The sequence below is a fragment of the Platalea leucorodia genome (genome assembly GCF_965183815.1).
Source record: "Platalea leucorodia genome assembly, chromosome: 2".
NCBI classification, from domain to species: domain Eukaryota; kingdom Metazoa; phylum Chordata; class Aves; order Pelecaniformes; family Threskiornithidae; genus Platalea; species Platalea leucorodia.
The window spans coordinates 76,103,809-76,124,282 of NC_138824.1; the positions used below are offsets into that span (position 1 = coordinate 76,103,809).

Sequence of the window (20,474 nt, forward strand, 5' to 3'; positions counted from 1 at the left end):
TTTGCAACAGCTTACAATTTTCCTAAACTGGATAAATTCGTGGGGTGAGGAAATCTTTGTTTACAGTTTTTACAAAATGTAAATATTAGAATAACACTTTACATTACTTTCTGCCATGTTTTAATCAATAGGGAAAAATAAAACTTTTATTCTCATCATATTCTCAAACATGAGCATAAGTTTTATGAACACTCAGAACTTTAAGTATTCAGGAATATCTCAGAGAATCCATATGTTTTAAAAGTGAGTTAACATTTGCAAAATTCTGATTGGAGTTGTTTGTTGAAGCATGGGCATATTCAGCATTTTGTAACAATTATTTCAATAGCATAATTGATAAATCTTATTAAAATTATGTACATTATCCAATAAATCATATTTGATTGCATAAAAAGTACTGAACTTGTAAATGTATCCTGAAATATACATAACAGAAGTGTTAAGTTTTTATTAGGAAATCATGTTTAGAAAGATAAAAGAGTATGTATAACACTACAAGACTTCTTTGTTTTTTGACTTAACTTTATACTCTCAGTGTTTGGAGTTCCCTATTTTCTCAAAACAAAATGAAAAACACAGTGAATACATTTTTTTACAATATTTTTTATTATAAAATGTACAGTATATTGACCTTAATATTATAAAACACTGTAATGTATCAGAGTCTTGTAAAGACCAATAATTTATAAAATGAGACCAAGTTCATCATTACTCTTTCTAGTCTCATAGTCTGATTTAAAAATATATATAAAATATATAATGAATGATTTGACTGTAGCGTCCTTAGTAGCTGGAAAAGGTTTGTTCATATGTTAAGGTAACTAATGTCTGCATGTATTTTTATTAAAATAGATCACTCTTACTTGCTAAGTTAGTCTTTGATTCTGAAGAGCTGATAGATGAATGAACAGAAAGGTTAGTAATCATATTCTATAAGGCTAGATTATGTAAAAGTGCTGCAGGGTATAAAGAAAATTATGTTTTACTAAAGCACTTCTATCACTGCAGCCCATTTATTAACAGTTAATAAATTCTTTGGTACTTTTAAGGTGCTTGTTAAAACAAGGAATAGCTTTGGACTATTGACAAGAATAGAGTACTTTAGGTCTCAGATGCTATTGGATAGCATGAAAAACCACATTACACTGTCTTAACAATTTAAAGACCTTTTCCAACGTGTTAGTCTCCTCAACTTCAGTATGTCTACTGCCTCCTTTTATTGCAAGGACATACTTCCATATTGAGTACAAAAGCAATGCACTTTGCATGAAAATAGGATTAATTACTTTTTTTTCTGCCCTCAGCCTTCTTGGCTTTGTTGCAAGCAGTACTTTCCTTGTTGCACTTGCTTGGCAGTGATTTGGACACCAGTATCCAGCCAAAGGCATTTGTTTTAGTGTTAGAATATGTGTATATAGGTTGTTTTCGAATCACTGCCTAGTATATTTTTAGCAGTGCATTTATAGAAGCCCGCATCCCTTTGAGTAGGCTGCTGGATGACTAATGACCCCTGAGGGTGGAGGAATTTGTTTCCATACAGACGGGATTGAGCTCCTGTTGTCAGACGTGATTTGTCTGGAAGCTCCCATGTTATTTCTGCTTTAGGAATCCCAATGGCCATGCAGTTCAGTTTTACTGAATTTCCAGGCCTGGCATAGATGACAGGTGCTGGCTCACTGGTGATCCGGGGAGGATAGGCTATCACGATGACAGGCACATTCATAACAGAAGTGCCATACTCTGTGGACACCTTACACAGATAAGTGCCCCTGTCAAATACAGAAGCCTCACGCACCGTCAGTGAGCCATTCTCCAACAGAGAGAAGCGACCCACAGCCTGGGGGGCATCCAGGACCATCCCATTGGGCAGTGTCCAGGAGATCTGCGCCCGCTGGTTTGGCTGGGTGATGCAATGGAGCTGCAGGGTTTCTCCATTGATGATGCTCACCAGGTTGTTGTACTGGTTGCTGATTTCTGGCCTGAGACCCACCTTCAGGAAGACTACCCGTTCCACATAACCTCCTGGGTTTCTGGCTGTACAGCGGTAAGTCCCAGCATCCCCAGCGGAGAGGCTGCTGATGTGCAAGATCCCATCCCTCTTATGGTAAAATCTGTGCAGACGGCTGCCACTCAGCACTTCAGTGCCATTGGGAAGGATCCAGCTTGTGCTGGGCTTGGGGTTCCCCTGGACTGAGCAGTTCAGATTGATGCTGTGCCCAGCAATGGCAGTGATCCTTTCATTGACAGGGTCTCTGAAGGAGGGTTTCTCCAAATGGTCTGTGATGAGGAGCTGCACAATCAGTCTCGCTTCCCCTCCTTCGTTCCGTCCAATGCATATGAGCTGCACCGCGTCTGTCTGCCTTACCCCTCTGATGTCCAAAGTACCATTGCGATGCACAGTGATCCTGTTCCCATAGTAGGGAGCAGGCAGGATTACTCCTTCTGGAAAAGCCCATAAGACCCGTGGAGCAGGGATGCCTTCAGCTTTGCAGTCAATAAGTTTCCGGCTGTCCCTGATGGCTGTCTCCCTCACGGATGTTATTGCACTGAGATGACCATTGATTCTGGGAGGCTGAACGTTAACGTGGATCCAGACGATTTTCCTATCTTCTCCAGCACTGTTCCGCACTACGCAAGTATAGTTACCACTGTCAGATCTTTGGGCCTTTTGGATAAGGAGGGTGCCATCCCTATATACCTGGTATTTGTCAGATAGGGCAGGAATGGGCCTGTTGGTTGGGGAGAGCCAGGTCACTTTGGGAGTGGGTTCTCCTTTGGCTTCACACGCTACTGTGACAACATCACCATAGGGTACATTAATAATGACATATGTTTTGTTCTTGATAGTTGCAGGCTCAGCCACTACTTTGACCCGCACTTTCATCTCATCCTTCCCAATCTGGTTCTCAGCATAGCAGGTGTAGTCCCCTTCCTCTCTCAGTCCAACATCATTGAAATACAAGGTTCCATTATCGAAGACCACGTATCGCTTTGTCCGGCTGCCGCTGTCATCTGACTGCATGAAGGTATTGATCATGCTACCATCTGGGAGACCCCAGGAGATCTCAGGATTTGGCAGACCTGTGGCTACACAGTCAACTTTCAGGTCCCCTCCATACTTGACCTTGTGGTTATTCTCGTTCTTATGTTCTATTTTTGCTGGTTTCATCATCACATTCACTTTGAGGACCACATAGTCATCCCCGATCTTATTGCGGGCCACACACAAATAGTCTCCTGCGTCTTTATCTGTAACTGAATGGACAACCAAAGTCCCATTGCTGAATACCTTGATTCTAGTCTCCAAGCTGCTGTAAGGAAAGAAAAAAGAACCGAACATGAGCTGCACAATCACATTTTAGGTATTAATTATTGAGTGAAACCTGGGGAAAAAAACCGCAAGAACTCAACAACACTGAAAAAAAGGAGAGAAGCATGCTATTGTTAGATAATAGGATGGTCTGAAATGTCCAAGATATTCACCACCAAAAAGCAAATGGAAAAAAATAATTCTACTCACTTGTATCCAAGCAATTCTACTCTGTTTCATTCAATGACTTTAACGGTAGTTTTGACCATTAAACACCATTAAATACCAAATGATGGTATTTTTGACTGTTCTGACTGCATGTACAGTATTTTGTAACACTCAAATATGGGATCTCTGAATGATATACTCCACACAAACGTATATGGACCATAAATATGGGGTCTGGCACTTGGGTCCTCAGCTAAAAACAAATCAAGATGAGCAACTTCCTCTGGCATCAGGCATAACATTTTAAACCTTTAGAACAATCACAAAGAAGCAAAATATTGATAAGCTTTGAAATCTGGAAAAAAAGATTCTCAATGTGCAAAAAAGCTATTATTCCTTTCCACTTCAGTATGGAATTCGTATATTGTGGTCAAAACTAATTTCCTCAGCAGCCTCAGTTTTCTCGCCAGAGAAGATCTCCTGTATTTGAAAAACAGCCCACATAAAGATCATGAGGGAAAATGAAAAAAAAAAACCCAGTATTTTGTTGCTATCACTATGAGGCATAAAATGAATTCTGGATTTTGTGCTGTATACAGGCTACCTAAATATATTTTTTGTCAGTATGAAAAAAATGATGACTACATTCAACTATTAAGAAAGCTGTTGACAATTGTGCATTTTAATTTCAGTACATGTCTCATCTGTCTATAGTGCTCAAAGAGTGAGTAATGAGTAATTTATAGAGCAGAAATTGTGTTTTCACCAAAGTCTTATGACAGTTATTGTAGATTTGGAGAAGTGATATTTTACTTGATATTGCGACCATTGGAGAAGGTATTGTTTTAGGCATTTATATGCAACTGGGTTTGCACAGACTTTATTGCAAGGTAACATTTATTTATACAACTACGTTAAAATGATCATGGTTACTTAAATAATTATAAGATGATTTCTTTGCCCTGTATTTACTGTGTATAATGATTTGTACAACAGCTAAACAAAATTCAGTGATCCCATTTCTTCTGGGGAAAAGTAGGCATCTATGCAACTCTATGCAGACTAAGCACATTGGAACAAGCAGTACACAAGTTGTATATCTTAACTTTTGCCATTGGACTTTTTACTGCATTTACAAGTGGCTGTAAAAGACAAATAGTGGCAGCTTATCCTAAACACTTGAAGCTGACTTTTCAAGAGTACCGTTGTTTTCAAGAAAATTATGCTAAGTTATAACGTGGCTATCTTTTGATATAATTTCAAATTCTTCCATAAGGATTGGAGGCCTCATTCAAAACTCACAGAAGTCAAGAATGAAACTTGTACAGATATGAATGGTCTTTTCTCTAAGTTCATCTAAACTGTAATTTAGCTGTGACACCTCAAATAGTAATTTACCTGTGTAGGGAATCAATCATCCTTTTAGAAGGCAACCTCCATAATATCCGAGGCCAGGGGTCACCAGAAGCACTACAGTCCAAATGCAGGATGCTGCCGTATGTTACATCTGTCCTCTGAGGAGAGCTCCCAGTGATCTTAGCATTGGATGCATGCTTCTTCACATGGAGTTGTATTGTTCTCCTGGCAGCTCCCACCATGTTAGCAGCAATGCACTCGTAGGTCCCACTGTCCTTGGGGGAGACATTGCGAATATAAAGAGTTCCATTGGGAAAAACAAATAAATTCCCATTGACAAACTGAGAAGGTCGGATTTGCGTGCCATCAAAGACCACCCAGCGGATGCTGGGAGCAGGTGCTGCTTTGGCAGTGCAGTGGATATTAATACTGCTACCAAGGGGCAAGGACATGTTCTCTTGCTTATCCTGCTGGATGATGGGGGGTAAGGCTGCAATGTGCAGCCTCACTGCAATGCTGTCAGCTCCTGCAGCATTGCTTGCTACACATTTGTAAACTCCTCGGTCTGAAAAAGTTGCTTGCTTGATAGACAAGGTTCGATTTTCATGAAGCATTATCCTGCTTTCTGTGGTGGTGACTGTCTGCAAAATCTTCCTATCTGGGAAAATCCATGAAATATGTGGGCTTGGAGTCCCACTAGCCTGACATTCCATTGCTATGGTCTCTCCAAAATAGACCGTGACATCTCGATAGCGGGGAAGTAAAATTTTGGGCTGGTAGGCTATGACTGTGAGCACAATGATCATTTTATCTATGCCATGCAGGTTCTGAGCTGTGCACAAATACTGTCCACGATCCTGAAGTTGGACATTTCGGATAAGGAGGGTACCATTTTTCCAGACTTCAAACCTTTGTAACCTGGTATTGGCTGTCATTAGAGCTCCTGGGAAGGTGAGAGCAAAGAAAGAAATGGAAAGTCAAAGGGTTGTTTTTAAGACATACATCACTGCATTGAAAAAGTCTTATGGAAGACTTCAGATTTATTTAACACCAACTACAACTTCAGATGGATCACATGACATCTTCTGACACTCTCTATAGCTCAAACTGGTTATTGTTTCTATTGCAGAACTAACCATACTAGCTTGCAAGCCTGTACAGTGTGGGAACTTTTAAGGTCTTTATTCTTTAGGATTCCTCCTAAATCTTTACGTAATTTCTCTTTTCCTTTTGCTTATGGAGATGACACACACACCAATATTTAAGGCAGCAATGTTAACAAACCCATACTCACAAGTGTTGTCATCATAAATTCTAACTGCTGTGAATAATCAGAATTGGCTGCTATTCCCCCTTCAAAAAATAAACTCATTAAATGGTAGAGGATTTCTTTTACTACAAGAAATACTGTGAAGTTATTTTTACCTGTAATGATTAGTTGCAATTAGTCATATTTTATCTATAATGATTAAAAGAGACAGAAATTATTCTTCAGTGTTTTGGACTATTTCTGCAATCATGATGCATTTCTATGCAACCTTAAAAAAATTGGGTGGAAGAACACATATTTCTCTGTCTTACCTGTAGAGACTTTTGTCCAAGTAATAAAAGGCTTTGGTTCCCCTACTGCATCACAAGGGATAAAAGCATCTGTTTCAGCAAGGATGGATATGCTCTGAGACCCTTTTGTGATAATTGTAGGTCTTTCTCCATGTATCCTGAAATTACTGGAAGATTGAATTAGAGTTGAATTGTGTGGCATAATGCCTCCCACATAAGGCACAGATGGAACTTTTTGATGACGATGATGGACATTTTTAAAAGGATTAACTGTACTGGATATCTGTGGTTTTGTGCGCTGAGAGAGAAAGGCTGGAGGAGTAATCTTCAAAGTCGCCAGTGGTGGTGATGGGGTGGTTGTGGCGTGTGGCATTGGAGGCACTGGAACAGCTGTAGGTTTCTGCACTACAATCCTAGTAGGGGAGACCTGGGCAACCTTCTTCTCATTTGTGTCTTTAGGGACTAGCTGACTAGGGACCACCGGTTTAGGATGCGTACTTAAGTGAGGGAATATCCTTGTTCTGTTGAAAAGGAATGGCATTCTGGAACTGGGATAATAGGGGTTCCCTTGGCTTGGTAGTCTCCCCGATGTGCCTCTGTTATCTGGAACATAGTTATTTCCAAAAAATCTTGAATTAATATTGTATCTGTTCTGACCCTGATTACCGAACTTGCTCGCAGTGAAGGGATTTGTTCTGTGAAATGAAGAGGCTTGTGTTGGGGTAGTTGTTTCTCTCTGAGAGGCAAAAGATTTTTTGTCCTGGATGGTCTGTGCTGCATATGCTGTTATCTCTGGTTTGTTTGTGTAGTGAAGAGGTTGGTGTGTTACAAAATAGTGAAATGAACCTTGTGTTACCATATATGGAGGCTTCACTGTGCCTCTTACCTGAACATGCTTTGGAGGCACAACAGGCTGTCTTTGGTTTAGGCTTGGTATCATTCCAGCGGGTGGATGGGGAAGGTTTGGATTTAGCAGTAAACTGTTGTTTGACTTGCTACTATACATCTCTTTGAATTGCTCCTCTTTTGACTGTATGCTAATCCTGTTTTGGCTAGAGGAAGGAGTAGGACGTACATTCCATCTTGAGCTCACCAGCGTTTTTTCACCATCTGCTTCAACTTGTTTTGCTTCTGGGAACGCTTCTTGAATGAAGGCATTACTTTCCTCGGTGGTATAAGGAAAAGAAGGATGTGAAGTGCTTGAAATGGAAGGGGGAAGAGTGGCAAGTTTCATAAAGGGAATAAAGGTGGTGGATGTAGTCGGAGGCTTTTCAGTTGTCTGCAAAGTGGGATCATGATGAAATACATGTGACATAGCTTCCTTTTCATCCAAGGAAGATGGCTTTGTCCTAGTCTGAGAAGCAACAGATTTCTTTGTTTCTCTAAGTGAAAAAGTCTGAGTTTCTGTTGTGCTGAAGGAGGACAAAGTAATCATCTCATGTTGCTGAGGTGACTCAGTTATTGCTTGTGTTTCTGAAGATACTGTAGGCTTCCATGTCTCCTTTGAAAGTGAGAGGTCCTTAAAAACTTGCACTGTGCCAACAGGAATACTTAAGTCAGTCATAGTGGGATATATCAGCTGGAACGTTCCAGCGGTTGTTTCATTAACCACAACTTCTGAGTCAAACAGGATAGGCTTTTCTTGAGATTCTGGTTTTGTAGACAGTATCAAGCTGTTCATATGCTCAGGAGAAGTTGTTGTGCTTGATTGTTCTGCCTTACTACGCAGAGTTTTAGAATCCGCTTTAATGCCCTTCTCCTCAGATATATTGTCTAATGAGTGGTATGTTGGCACTTCACTTTGCTCTGGTTTCAGAGGTGCACTTGACTCTTTTGTGGGAACTGCATCATGTACAACAAATGATGATAAAATTGTGATAGGTGCAGTCACTGGAAGTACCAAGGCTTCAGGAGCAATAGAGAGAGTCACATGTTTTGCTTCAGGTGGAGAAGCAGTAGGCCTAAAGAAGGAAGTTGTGACCACCTCTCTGATTTTGGTAATTTTCTCCAAGACAACCGGATCAGTAACTAATGAAGGAGTGAATTCTATATGCTCCTCTTCCTTAGCCTGTATTTTGACATTGTTTTTAAGATCAGGACTTTCCAGAGTTGCAGAAGAAGTTTTGGTCACAGCTTCAACTTCAGGTGTGGTTAAAACAACAGGGGGGAAAGGCTTTGGTCTTTGTCGGATCCTGTTTGGCCTCAATCTCCTTCTCCCATAAGGCCTTTTTCTAGCATGCTGAGTAACAAGTGAAGGCATGGTCTTTCTATAGGGAGTTGTTGTTGCGGCCACAGTGGTCAATCTACTGATGGAAGAAACAGTTGTTATCCCCTCTGCTGTTTTATGAAAAGCATTAGTACTTGGCAAAATGAATGTGGGATCTGGTTTTGGAGTAGCCAGGTTTCTATGTTCTCCTCCCTGAAAACTCTCTGCGGAACTGCTGGACATGCTTTCTTGAGTCACTGTATTCCTGTGGGTCTCAGGTTCTTCCTTGCTCTGAACCCTGATGGGTGTGATGGCTGGAAAACTTGTACTTAAGTCTGCCATTTTCATCTGACCTGTGGATACTTCTTCATGCTGGTGTATCCAGTCATTGCTCTTTTCTGTAACAAATGGGGAAACAGACGAAGAAATGGTAGTAGTGCCTACAGAATCTGTTGGGATGATCTCATCCAACTGAGAAGGTGTTAAAATTATGGTGTCAACACTCATCGGATCCACTTCATTTAACTTCACACTCGTCTCCAAGACACTATGAAATTCCACAGTCTGAGATTCAGCTAGGACAGTAGCATCAAGGGGTAGCTCAGCAAAAGCAGAATTTTCCTCTGATGTAGAAGATACCGTTCTATCTACATTTTCTACTGTGAATGAACTGCTCTGAATATTAGGAAAGCTTGTTACAATTTGTCTGGTTTGGGGTTCTTCAGCGAGAGCATGGATATTTTCTTTGACTACAACTGAATTATCAGTCCCGACATCAGGACGCTGCTGGCCTTCAGGTTGCACAGTTGCAGACACAGGAGTCAAATATGGACCCGACACAGGGATTTCTACAGAGTGTATACTCGCAGGTGTTTCTAAAGCCCTGTGGTCAGAGAGGGGTTCAGTTTCTGACCTTGTTAATACGGACTGGACTGAAAATGCTTTAGTATCGTGGGAAACAGTGACTGAGAATGGCTCATCTTCACCCACAGGTGATGAATCAGCAGAGGAATCTACCACATCAGCTGCTGTCTCTGAAGGACGAGGGCTGGCTACTGGATGAGGGACTGCAGTAGTTTTCTGCATGACTGATGGCAGTGCAGTTGTTAAAGAAATGGCTGTAGCTGTTGTTGTTCTAGGAAGATTCTTCCCACGGACCTTTGCCAAAATGTCAGCCCAATGCTGTGGATTAATCTGCTTGCTTGCCATATTAATTCTCCTTCGAGATTCAAATACTCGCCGGCCTTCAGCAACATTGCTATCTTGGGTTCTATCAGTACTTTTCCAGATTTTCATTTTCCTTCTGCCTTTCTTCCCCTTTTTAATTTGAGCCTGTGGCACCTGGTCACTTTTTTGTTTAAAGGATATTTCCCGGTCTTTCAGGCGGTTCTTTCTTCGTGGGAACTCATCTACCTCTCCTGCCCCTGATCCCTCTCCATCATCTATGACCCGCCCTCTTGTTTTTGACGAACTTTTTGAGCCCGGGCGCTTTTTTAGCTTTATCCTTTTAAATGACCTGTCAGACACCATTTTATTTACTGTCACCCTTACAACAAACTGATCTGATCCTTGCTGATTGACAGCCACACATCTGTAATGGCCACTATCACTGACGTGGCTTTTTGGAATAAGCAAAGTACCATTGTCCAACATATATCCTTTTGAAGAGTTTGATAGATCATTAAGTACCTGGCTGTTTGGAAGAACCCAGCTCAATTGTGGCTCTGGGATGGCAACTGCATTGCACGGCAAAACTATTGGATCTCCAACATTTTTTTCAACTCTCACTACATCTGAATCAGCTACCTGAATAGCTAGAGGTTGCACTAGAAGTCTGTAAGCCATTATGTCCACATCATCTCTCACTTGGGCAACACAGTGGTACAAACCACCATCAGTATAACTCACTGCTTTGATTATTAGCTGACCACTACTGAGAATGGAAAACCTGCTGTCTTTCTGATTAAATGGTGCCTGCAGTTTAGTCCCATCTGGAAAGAGCCACTGAACAGAGGGGATCTCAGAGGCTTTCACATTGCAGCTCAGCTGACACTCTGAGCCTTCCACCACACTCTGCACTGTCCTTGTGCTCTGGTTTTGCTCTATCATTACCCAGCTTCTCTGCTGCCTGGTGTCTTTGGTACGAATTGTCTGAGAAAACACAGTAAAAAAAGATAGCACTACTTTTTTCCCTGTACTCTGGCGCCTGTTTAATTGGATATTTATAAGAGGTTGCATCACCCAGGAAGGCTCAGCCAGTATTTGAGCTTTTACACCTGTGTAGTAAAGAGCATCATAATCTGAGCCTTGCCTGTACTGATAGCTTATTTTAGGCTCTTCGCTGAGCATAAGTTCCCTCTCTAATTTGACAGGTACTTCACTGTAATAAGCTATAAGCTTCCACAGTTTTTCATAGTTTTCTCGATTCATTGGACATTCAAAATCCAGTGAAATTGTGGCATTTATATCAATCTCCTGAGTCTGGATTTGATTCCACTGAATTTTGGTAGAGCCTGTTGGTTTTTTGATTTCACAGTTCAGGTGGACTACATTGCCATGCTCATCAGTCATATTTAGAGTAATGTTCCATGGAGAGGACTGAAGCTCTTCCAGAGGGAGTTCGTAACTGTCACCATCTTCTTCATCTTGAGTGCTGCTATTCTGCCTTAGTGATGACTGAATGATAGGTTTCCGACAGGAAATATCTTTCAAGTTTTGAATATCTTCTTTCTCCAGCTGTTTTGGGCTGCTGCACTTAGGACAGAGCTGTCCCCCTTCATAGGCTTTGTCCTTTTTGCATTTTAAAACACCTGCAAGAAAAAAAAGAAAGAAAAAAATAAAGGGGGAAAACAAAAGATAGGTAAGCAGAAGAACTCTGTTCTAGAGTTAGAGAACTCTCAAAAGTGTGAAAGGGACCGCATGAGGAACACATTATGGCACCTGACACATAAGGCAAGGCTTTTAAAATGGCACCTCTTTGTTTTCACAGTCGAATGGGTGCCCAACTCTCAAGCTGACCACAATTTCTTTGGACTTCAATGACAGGATTGAATACTCCATCCTTCTGAAAATTAGATTCACTGCCTCTGAATAAAACGGCTAGAAACTAAAGTGTTCAGAGCAACATTTTATAAGTGAGTAAAAAGCTACACTGTGTCAAAACGCAGCTATGCTGCATCTGTACAGTGACAGCCTACCCATCTAACTTGTGGATCTAACGTGAAGAGGACCGGGTCCTCTCAGCTTTTAAAAATGCAGCATTCACCTGAGAAATGCTAGACTTCCTCATTAAATAATCTGGGAAGCTTTTTATGTTTCTCTATTCATTAACAACAGTACTGGCAATACACAACACATTCTTCTGTAGGTACCAAAATCTGCTGACTAGTTCCTGCACTTACAAGCTATTTGTCAGCAGCAAAAAAAAATGAAAGTGCCACTTCTTCCCTGACCTCTGAAGTAACTGTAAACTCTGTAATGATAAAATAAGAAATAAAAGAGAGAAGGAGCACTGAAACAGGAAATTATAGCCTTGACTCCTCTCTTCTATCAATGCCAGAAAGACTCTTCTCTGCAAAATAACAGTCATATATTTATTACATTGTTCTGCTTACTAGAATGTCAAATGTCGCCTTACATATTTAGTTTGGAAACATGTTGTAAATAAAATGTATTCCAGTTATTCTAGGAATAAATGTCATGCTGGTCACTCCTGAGGAATGAGGGATCTTTGAATGAATGAACAACATACGGGAGGATTATAAGGCAAAATGCTAGGAGGAGAAAAGAGTGGCAAAATTTCATACCATTTTTTAATTGAAAAAAATATGCTTTGCCAGTCTGACAAATCAATTTTCTTGAGAAGTTCTTACAAATGGAATATTTAACTGAACCAGTCTAGCAGCTGCAGATTCAAATATGATGTTTCAGAGATAAGTAAAGCACATTTCATGACAGTACTGGCCCACAATCAACTTGGCAGTGGCCACACTGGTCTGAAGTACTTTAATGTGATCTATGAAACAGCACTTTTATAACTCTATCTGGACATAATTTCCAAAGAAGTTAATGTTATACTTATATAAAGATACCAAATCTGTCATACATGAAAATGACATGGATAAATTCTTTTCTCTTTCCAATAATCACTACTTTGTGGTGTAAAAAGGGAATCTAATAGAATAAAAATGCTAACAAGCCAACACTGCACCAGGAAAGGAAGTTCATCTAATGTTTCATTGTTGTAACTTACAGTGTAACTTAAGTACACTTAATACACATACTAATTTGGATCAAGGAGAGTATATAAGAATATTGAAATGTAAGTTAGTGAAATATAATATCAAATCTATATGCCTCAAGTATCAGTTCAGTCAGGAACACTTACATTACACATTCAAGTATCACACACTCTTAGAAGTATTGTCCTATATCGAAGTGCAAAACTGCGATGAATTACATATTCTAAGATGACAAGACCCACCATCATCCACCATATACATTCCAAATCATTATAAAACATCATGACTCCAGCACTCATTTGCGATATCTTCTGTTGCAATTAAATGACAATTCCCTCTTCATATTTTAGCAGCAGCTCTGGTGTAACATCAGTCCCTCTGGCGTACTATGGTAAGCGCTTAGCTACCTGAGATGGGGCATTGGTGAACTGAGATGCCCAAATCAAAAACTGACATTCAAAAACCCCTCAATTAATGTATTCCTGATATATGGGCATTATAAAACTGTTTTGGCCTTTTTTTTTTGCTTCTAGTATTTTGCTTCTGCACATGGCCAGAAGTGTTCCAGCCTAAGCAGTGTGATACTTATTTCATACCTAAGCCTGAATGAAGATAGACCAGTTATTCAGGAAAAAAATTGCAGGATTGTAGGTGTTCTCTGAAAATACTTAAAATAGATTTGCTCCATCATAAAAGGAAGTTGTGGTCAATGAAGAAACACAGATAGACATGAAGGATGCACGAATATTACATAACAGCCTTAACATTAATAGCATAAAAGTTAAAGGACTCATCCAGGAATTTGGAAACGGGATTTCCATTCCTTCCTTAGCCAAACAAGTTCAAATCCAATGTTCCCACCTTCCATGAGAGCACATAGTTACTAGCTTTGTTGGCTGAGAAAAATTGCCATCCCTTAGTCAAAGGTGTACCGCTGTGCAAAGGAACACACTGACAGGTTATAACCTATCTCCTCCTTCCAATTATAAACTTTACCATCACTTTTTGCATCTTGAATGTAACAGCTGATTCCTTTGTTGTTGAATACAGATTTTTAGCTAGTGACACACAACTGCTTCCTCTTTACTCTGCTTTTTAAATACATGTATTTATAGAACGGTAACGGAACATAATAGTGTACACAGACATCATGTAAGTAATAATGCTCAGGAAATAACAAAACCATCCATATGCAGAACAGGAAAAAAAAAAATCTAACATTATGAGTTGAAGAAGCATTGGTATTTTTGCTGTTACCTCCAGAAACTTTATTCCATTCAAGGAGCCACTTTAAACTGCAGTCACAGGCCCATGGATTCCCATGAAGGTAAAGGTTTTCCAGCAGCGGCATGCCTTGAAACATCCCTGCAGGCAAGCTCCTAAGAGCATTTTCAGACAGGTAGAGATGTCTTACTGTTGACAGTTTGAAATAATCAAGGACCATAAATGTTGAAAAGGTGTTGGGGTGAAGCTGCTGGAGCAAATTTCCTTCTAAGTGGACCAGTCTCAAAGAAGTTAATCCATTAAAAGCATGTGGATGAATAAACTCAATTCTGTTGTGGTCCATGTGCAGTCTCATTAAACTTGAAAGTCCTTGGAGGGTTTGGCCAGTTATGACCTTCAATTTATTGTAACTAATTTTGAAAACCTAAAAAAAAAAAAAAAGAGAATAAAAGAGATTAATTTTGTTTTTTGATCTAAATCCAAACAGAATAGCAAGCATGCAGAAGTTTTCCTCCCACATTCAAATATCCTTTGTACCACTGAAAAATGATATGCTGGTCAAACAAGGAGAATACAACTGAATATTAGTTGGCATTATCAAGTATGACAGACATATTTAACAGATTTCCAATATATTTGGGTGAAATATGGTATCTTAATCCTAAGTAAAGCACTACAAAAATGCTTATTTTTGTCTTCTGTTATGCATGAAAGTTAGAATTTGTGAAATTTAGGAAGATCTGAGCATTACCTGTAGAGACACGAGATCTTTCAAAGCACCATTAGGTATATTCTGAATGTCATTTCCATGTATCATGAGCAATTCCAGTTTTGTAAGTCCTGCAAAGGAGTTTTCATATATAGACTGTATACTGTTAAACCTGGAAAAAAATCACATGTGCAGTTACATTTTATGCACTGGCTGTCATGGTCTGCAAAAGTAAAATTTGTATAACCTAACTTTCATGAAAACTTGGAGGGATCCTAATGCATTGTCAAAGGGCCAGAAGTTACTGAAACGTTTTTTACAAGGCCAAGTATACTTAGTTCATGTTTACATTGAGATTTCTTTTAACTCAATTTGTAGCACTTCAGCCATAATTTAGGAGTAACAGTAATAAATAGGCGTTTAAGTTCTAGTAGTTGTCAGTATGTTTTTCCATGCAGCTCAGTTTATGGAATGGTAATAAATTAACGGCCTGTAGCCAACCAATGATGCTATAGAGCCTGGCAAACTAGAAGGACTGCAGTGTTGCCAAAACAGCATCTAACAATAAATGAATAAAGATTTGGAGAGAGGACATTAAAAATGGATATCTCCCAAACAACACAAGAAGCAAGAAGTCACATCCGGCTTCACTTACTGTTACAACATGTAATTGGTTACATCAACTAATTACATAAGATCCAGGAATTGACCTTCCAATTATATAATTTGAACCTAGGAATACAGAAAATGTACTTTTTGAAAATAATTCCATTTCACTTTGGAGAAATAAATCAGGTTTTATTTGCCAATATGGAAGCCTTAAGTTTGGCGGCCTAGCTCTGCATTTGGGTTTTCCATATGTAGACATAAAATTAAATGTATGAGATAATCTGGGCATGAAGTCTCTAAATTAAGCATCGAATTTTGAAGATTTTTTCTATTTTTTAACACTTTCGAGAAAGGAAGGGAAAAGATGACAAGAAATTAAAATACTTTGAATATGGAGGAAATACTTTTAGATCCCCACCATGCTAGCTATCTGAAGTTTCTGAGTTTTCTAAAAATTTAGACTACTGTTTTGATATTTTTAGTCCTACTACAGATCTACTAGGCTTATAGCAGTCATCCTATTAAAATTCCTTATTTTAACATCAGCCCTTCTAAAAAATATGAACTTCTCTAAATAAGAAATTTTCCTAAATTATTTCCAGTTAGAAAATAATCTTTACCTCCTAAATATATAGCATCTTAAAATACAAATATGGTAAAAGCATTTCTCGAAAATGAAAGAAATGCAACAACATATAGTTAAGACTGTTTCTTCCTGGGAAAGGACACAACTCAGACAATGTCATTTGTAGTGATGAAATACAAAGATAGGAAAGTGCTTCTATGCTAGTAGTATCAAATGTACTTTCATGAAAAAACAGCCCAAAAGCTAAATGACTTAGAAGCTTACATCCTATTTTCAAAAGCAATTTAGGGAGAGAATTTGTGACAGAATACTGACGTATGGGGGAGAGGTGACTGAACATGTATGGTTTTGAACATGGGAGGAGAGGGAGGCATTTTTGACTCAAAAATGGTATGTAAGTACAGATTGCTGTAATACAGATGCACTGCGTACAAGGGCATTTTGAGACTAAAATTAGGCTTTAGGTGGATGAAGTGCTGGTGGATAGACATTTTAAGTACAGAGAAGCAAAAAAAAAATCAAGGTCCCTGCTGTCAGTCATTGCATGATGAATCACAGCTTACAGGCCTCGGGGCGGTCAGGGTGAGTTCATACCAGGTAGTGAGGCAGCTCTGATATCAAGCAGAAGAGGACTGCGACTCTTTCACGATGCCATGTCACATAATGACCCTATGCAGCACTTCTGTGATACGCAGCCTACCAACTATCCCTGCCTTCTCAACTCACAGTCTGACAGATATATGTGAGCTGGCAATACCCTGCCACAAGAAAGTGAGTTGGAGCCTGAGCAATCTCTCTGCAAAACACTGATGTCTGCTTATATTGCGCTTAAGTTCCTTGGGAAAAAAAAAAAAAAACAAACAACAAACTCCAAAGGCAATGGAGTAACTTTGGTTTTACTGTATTGCTTTAAGATATGCTATATCTCATTGTTCTCCAAAATGCTACCTGGCTACATTATATAATTTTACTCCTACTATATTTTTTTACATCAGGTATAACATTCAACATTTAGCAGAAATCCCATGGTAGGTTTAATTCAATATAGTTTTGTACACAGTACAAAAGACTACACATACTATTTGCCAAGAAGAACTGACACCATGATTAGATATTTACTTAAAAATAATAGTAACTTTTCTCTGAAACACGAGGGATACACTAAAACCTTCTCCATGCCAGTAACTGTAGTGTTTGAAATAGAGAGCCTGCAAGTAACCACCCATCTCTGCAATTCTACTTAGAAGTACACGCAGAGATCCCGGTACGCCGCACGTGTGCGAAGCATTCCAGGATTCCTCACCAAGAACATAAAACTGTTTGCTACAAACTGCCATACAAACCCAAAATTGATTCTTTCCACATGTTTCGAAATCCTTGCCGGCACGGCTGCCAAGGACCGAAAGGTGCAGTGGACCTCGGTGGGGAGGTAGCAGGCGCAGGGCTGGGGGCAGCCCAGGGCGCCCGGCGGCAGCCCCAGCCCCAGGATCAGCACCACGGAGAGGGCCCCCGCCGCCGCCCGCGCCCCCATCTTGTCGCCTCCCGTCGCCTCGCTCCTCCTGGGTCGTCCGGGGAAAACGGGGGGGGGCGGGGGAAAAACAAAAAAAAGAGAGAGAAGAAACCATGGTTGTTTTAATCCTTTTGAAAAGCTTTATATACCTAGCGATGCTCTGAGGCGTCCTGGAAGGTCTGTAGACAATTGAGGCGAAGTTCGGTCGGAAAGAGATTTCCTCCAAGTCATTTGCTACTTCAGAGTTAACTTTTCCCCCATAATTCACTTCAGTACCTATTCTACTAAACTTATGCTGTCTCCTTATGGTAGTCAATTTTGTAGGTTTTTTCTATACGCCAAGGGTAGTACTTGTCTCACCTAAAATCAGAAAACTTCAAGGGAAGCATCTACTTCAAGCAAATTGCCATGGCTCCCTCTACAGTCAATGAAACAAAAAAAAAAGCCACCCATATTCACTTGAAGGTGAATAGTATCAGGTATCTATCTACCTGATCGGATACCTAACAATAGTACAAATCAGTCTCATTAGGTCTCTAATTAGCTAACTCACTTAGTCTAGCTGCCTAATTTTTAGACAGGCTACTAAGTTCCAGGAGGGTAAAATTTGGCTGAATGAATCCCATTCATAATGTACGTGGGAAATGGTATCATTGAAAGAGAAAGTGCGTAAAAGAAGAATTGCTTGGCCATAGATCTGGACTCTGTCATCCTTTGCCACACATTACTGTGTGACGTCAGATGTGCTTTTATGTTGTAATCTTAACCAAACAGGAGCTATGAATGATCACAATTGATAAAACTTGACAACTCATTTAGAAGCATAAGCACAGACCTCAGAGGAAATGTAAGCAAGAAAGTTTATATTTGTAATCTTGCCTTGTCTATCAACACTCAGGTTCAGATATTCAGAACTGTGTGTTGAAATCTGGGTGGCTAGACCCATGGAGAGTCATTTAAAGATGCACGCTGTGCTAGCACAGGCAAGAAAACACAACTGTTATTGACTTGGAGCACTAATCATTTCTGAAAATAAAATAATTTCTGTAGATGTCTAATTACAGATTAAGCAGCCTAACTTTGGAGAAATGAATTTGAAATATCCCTGTTCTTATCCCTACCACCAGAAGAATTTGAGCTCTTCAGATTAAAGCCATACAAGAATGCAGGCTACTATTAGTAGCAGAAATTTAGTATTACTGCTCTTGTATTAACGGCGTGACAACGAGGGAAAGGCATTCAGTTCTACCAGATATTATGAGTTCCATTAGTTATTGCGTTTAGTATAAAAGTCAGATTTTCTCAGACCTGCTAGCAACGAGACACACATTGCTTTTTCTAAGACCATCATGTGCAAAGCATTACAGTTCAAAGGAGAGGCTCATCGGGATGAAGAGGTTTCCCAAATAGCTGTGGTCAAGTTAATGAGACGTTTACCATTCTTTACAAGACAAATAGCTTTTAATTTGCTTAAGACTGTTCAGGTGCTGTTTTCCTTAATGTTCTCTTCAATGACAACTCCCTTTAACTACCCATTTCAGTTCCAAGTTGGAGGGGGCACCCCATTTTGTTACAGGAGGTGCTCGCCGAGGTTAAGAGGAGATCGCAGTGACTCCTGAGGGGCTGGGGGAGAGCGGGCCAGAAGGACTCACCCGCGCTTCGCCCGGGTGACAAACAAGGACGGCGGAGCGCAGGGCCCTCAGCGCCCGAGCCGAACCCGCTCCTCCCCAGCTTTGGCCGCAGAAGCCCGTGCGAGGCCGGACCGGCTCCGACCGCCCCGCTCCGCCCCGCCGCCCGGGGGCGCCCTCGCAGCGGCCCTCCCGCCCCGCCCGCCATTGGCCGCCTCCACCGCGGCCGCGCAGCGCCTCGGCCAATGGGCTGCGGCTCCGCCGCCGCCTCCGTCGGGGCGCGGCTGCGGAGGTCCGGCGGGGGCGGCGGCCGCCCGCCGCGGGACGGGGCGGGGCGGGGCGCGGGGCAGGGGGGCGGCGGGGCGCGGGGCGGCGGCGCTTCCCGCACGGCTGCTGGCGGGGCCCGCGCCCGCCCCGCGGGGAGCCGCGCGTGAGGCGGGGGCGGCGGGGCCCGCGCGGCGCCGCCGCTCCCTCCGGGCCGGGCCCCGCGCCAGCCGCGGCCACGGCGGAGGGGGCCGGGGGGGCGGCGCGGTTCCCCCCTCCCCACGTTTCTTTTTGCCGTACCGGAGGGCAGATGCTTCCCATTAGGGAAGAATGTCCCCGCCGGGCTGAGCAACGGGAGCGGACGGGCTGAGGGCGGGCGCCGACAGACGGCGGCACGGCCCGCAGGGCGCCCCACCGCCGCCAGCCAGGCGGCCGCGCCGCGCCGCTCCCCTCCTCCTCCCGCTCCCCCACCCCCGACCACCGCCACCCCCAGCCGGGCCCCGCCAGCCGTGACGGGCCGGGCTCCTTACCTGCAGCCGGGCGCGGCGGCCTCAGCAGGCGCTGCCCGCCGCTCCCATGCCCCCGGGGGGCTGCGGGCGGCCGGCGGCGCGGGGCGGCGCGGCGGGCGGCGGGCGGCTACCGGGCTGCCGGCCTCCCCTCCGCCGCCGGCTCGCCGAGCCTCATCGCAGCCGGCGGCGGCCAGCTTCGACGCCGCCTTAGGACTCCTCATCGCCCGTCATCCTGCGGGATCCGCCGCCGTGGTTGGGTCCCCCCCGAATAAGCATAAGCCGGGCAGGACACCGTCTGGGGTCTTGTTTTTTTTAATTACTGTTACTTGTCCTGAGCGCTCGCCTCCTCTGGGTGCCCCACGCCCCCGTGGGAAGTCGGGGCGCCGCAATGCCTCAGCCCCGGCGGGAGCCGAGCGCGTCGCTCCGGGCGCTGCGGGAACTCCCTGGGCGAGCGGGCGGGCGGGCGATGCCGGCGGCTCCCCGCCGCTTGCCGGGCTGCCTGCGGGCGCAGCTCCCGCGGCGGCAGCCTCCCGCCGCCCGCCGCGGCATGGGGACGAGGGGCGCGGGTGCCGGGGCTCCGCGCTCCGCCGCTCC

General features: G+C 42.5%; 1 protein-coding gene across 1 annotated transcript; it reads right to left on the bottom strand.

Moving 5' to 3' along the window:
• Positions 1-638: 638 nt before the first annotated feature.
• MXRA5 (matrix remodeling associated 5) lies at positions 639-20,101 on the bottom strand (the record flags this gene model as incomplete). Its single annotated transcript, XM_082330729.1, has 7 exons — positions 639-3,311; positions 4,877-5,777; positions 6,416-11,410; positions 14,099-14,489; positions 14,817-14,946; positions 17,313-17,528; positions 19,902-20,101. 7 exons carry the CDS (start codon positions 20,099-20,101, stop codon positions 1,400-1,402), a joined length of 8,745 nt encoding a protein of 2,914 aa, XP_082186855.1. The 3' UTR covers positions 639-1,399.
• Positions 20,102-20,474: the final 373 nt, after the last annotated feature.